Source organism: Poecilia formosa, unplaced genomic scaffold (genome assembly GCF_000485575.1).
Source record: "Poecilia formosa unplaced genomic scaffold, Poecilia_formosa-5.1.2 Scaffold473, whole genome shotgun sequence".
NCBI lineage: Eukaryota > Metazoa > Chordata > Actinopteri > Cyprinodontiformes > Poeciliidae > Poecilia > Poecilia formosa.
In genome coordinates this window covers 154,004-155,446 of record NW_006800412.1, presented here as the reverse complement: position 1 = coordinate 155,446, position 1,443 = coordinate 154,004, and the positions used below count along the sequence as shown (strand labels likewise).

Sequence of the window (1,443 nt, the reverse complement as noted above, 5' to 3'; positions counted from 1 at the left end):
AGCTGCTAACCACTGCTAACAGCTGCTAAGAGTTTCTAACAGCTGCTAACTACTGCTAACAGTTTCTAACAGCTGCTAACCACTGCTAACAGCTGCTAAGAGTTTCTAACGATTGCTAACTGCAGCTAACTGCTCACAGAACCAGCCGGGTTTCAGCAGAACCACATCAGATGGAACCCGGCTGGTTCTGAATCCTCTGCTGCGGTTCCACAGGGCGCAGCCTTTGCTCCCCTCATTTTTGCTCCGTTTGGGTTCCATACTCAGGGATCATGCCGTCTGCTTGGTTGCTATGGTAATAGCAGTCAGACATTCATTCAGAAAAAGCGATCAAACCTACTGGTGGGCCGGAAGACCTTCAGATGCTGACAACACTGAAACACTGTATGTTTCAGGATGACAGCTGCTGCAAGCGACTCTCTTCTTCCTCTGCAGACTCTGCAGCCAACACCTCACCAAGTGGTAACTACCACACACACACACACACACACACACACTTCCTGCCCACAAAAGGGGTTGTGAGTGACATCACGTCCTCTCAGCTACCACTTCCTGTGTTTGGGGACTGCTGCCCTCTGCTGGCAGTGACTTCAGCAGGTAGGTATACAAGAACCGGTGATATGGATTAACTGGTGGCTAAATTAACTGGTTGAAACCTATGCACACCGCAGATGTTTCTAAATTGTAGGTGGCTGCATCAATGCCTGTTGACAATGCTAACTACAAAACTTTGCTGTAAATCCCATTTGACGCAAATATGTTTAATGTTGCATGTGAAAAATTATGTTTCTAAATAATTGTCTATAGAGCATGCAGTGCGCTTCGTCAACACCTTATTTGAGCATAACCAGATCAATGAGAAACACGACAGTCCCATTCACGTTCAAGTTCACCCGAATAAATTAAACTCATGAATAGCCGCAATGTAAACCTAAGTGGACAGTTTCTGCTTTTTGTAGCCAACACTGATCAGAATAACATGGGGTTGGCTCCCAAGTACCTGCAGTGTGAGCTGCTTGTTAACACTTCTAGCCTAGTGTGTGTTTGGCTCAGATCCTGTAATGCAATCGCGCTGTTTCTGAACTTTTTTATTTTTTTAGCGACACTACCCATAGTAAATGTGGTAAATGAGGTTGGTGTCATAATCTTTAATAAAATTAAAATCACATACCTGATGGTGTTGCTTGTGGTATTTACGTGTCCAAATAGAGAGGAATATCAAGTAATGTCGATAAGTTGTACTGCAATCAAATCTCATCTAAATGATGTTGACAGCCAGTGCTGCAGCTGGTGGTGATATCCAAACGAATAATAATAATAAACGTTCCTACATTACTGTCAGATGCCACCAGCAGACTATGAGCCATATCTGCAGTATTTGTCCGTGTGTTCTCTACTGGGAAACAGTTTGGAGGCTGTAGACGATGGAAAATAAACTTAAAAAAA

At 43.7% G+C, this 1,443-nt stretch overlaps 1 protein-coding gene across 3 annotated transcripts in view; it reads left to right on the top strand.

Annotated features, from left to right (window-relative positions):
* LOC107833869 (rap guanine nucleotide exchange factor 1-like) overlaps nucleotides 1-1,443 on the top strand; it is a 27,955-nt gene extending 26,512 nt beyond the window's left edge. For all 3 annotated transcript variants that reach the window (XM_016664231.1, XM_016664232.1, XM_016664233.1), the window contains exon 10: nucleotides 393-1,443. In XM_016664231.1, the coding sequence (XP_016519717.1) occupies nucleotides 393-626 (234 nt within the window). In that variant the 3' untranslated portion in view covers nucleotides 627-1,443. The remainder of the gene's footprint in view (nucleotides 1-392) is intronic.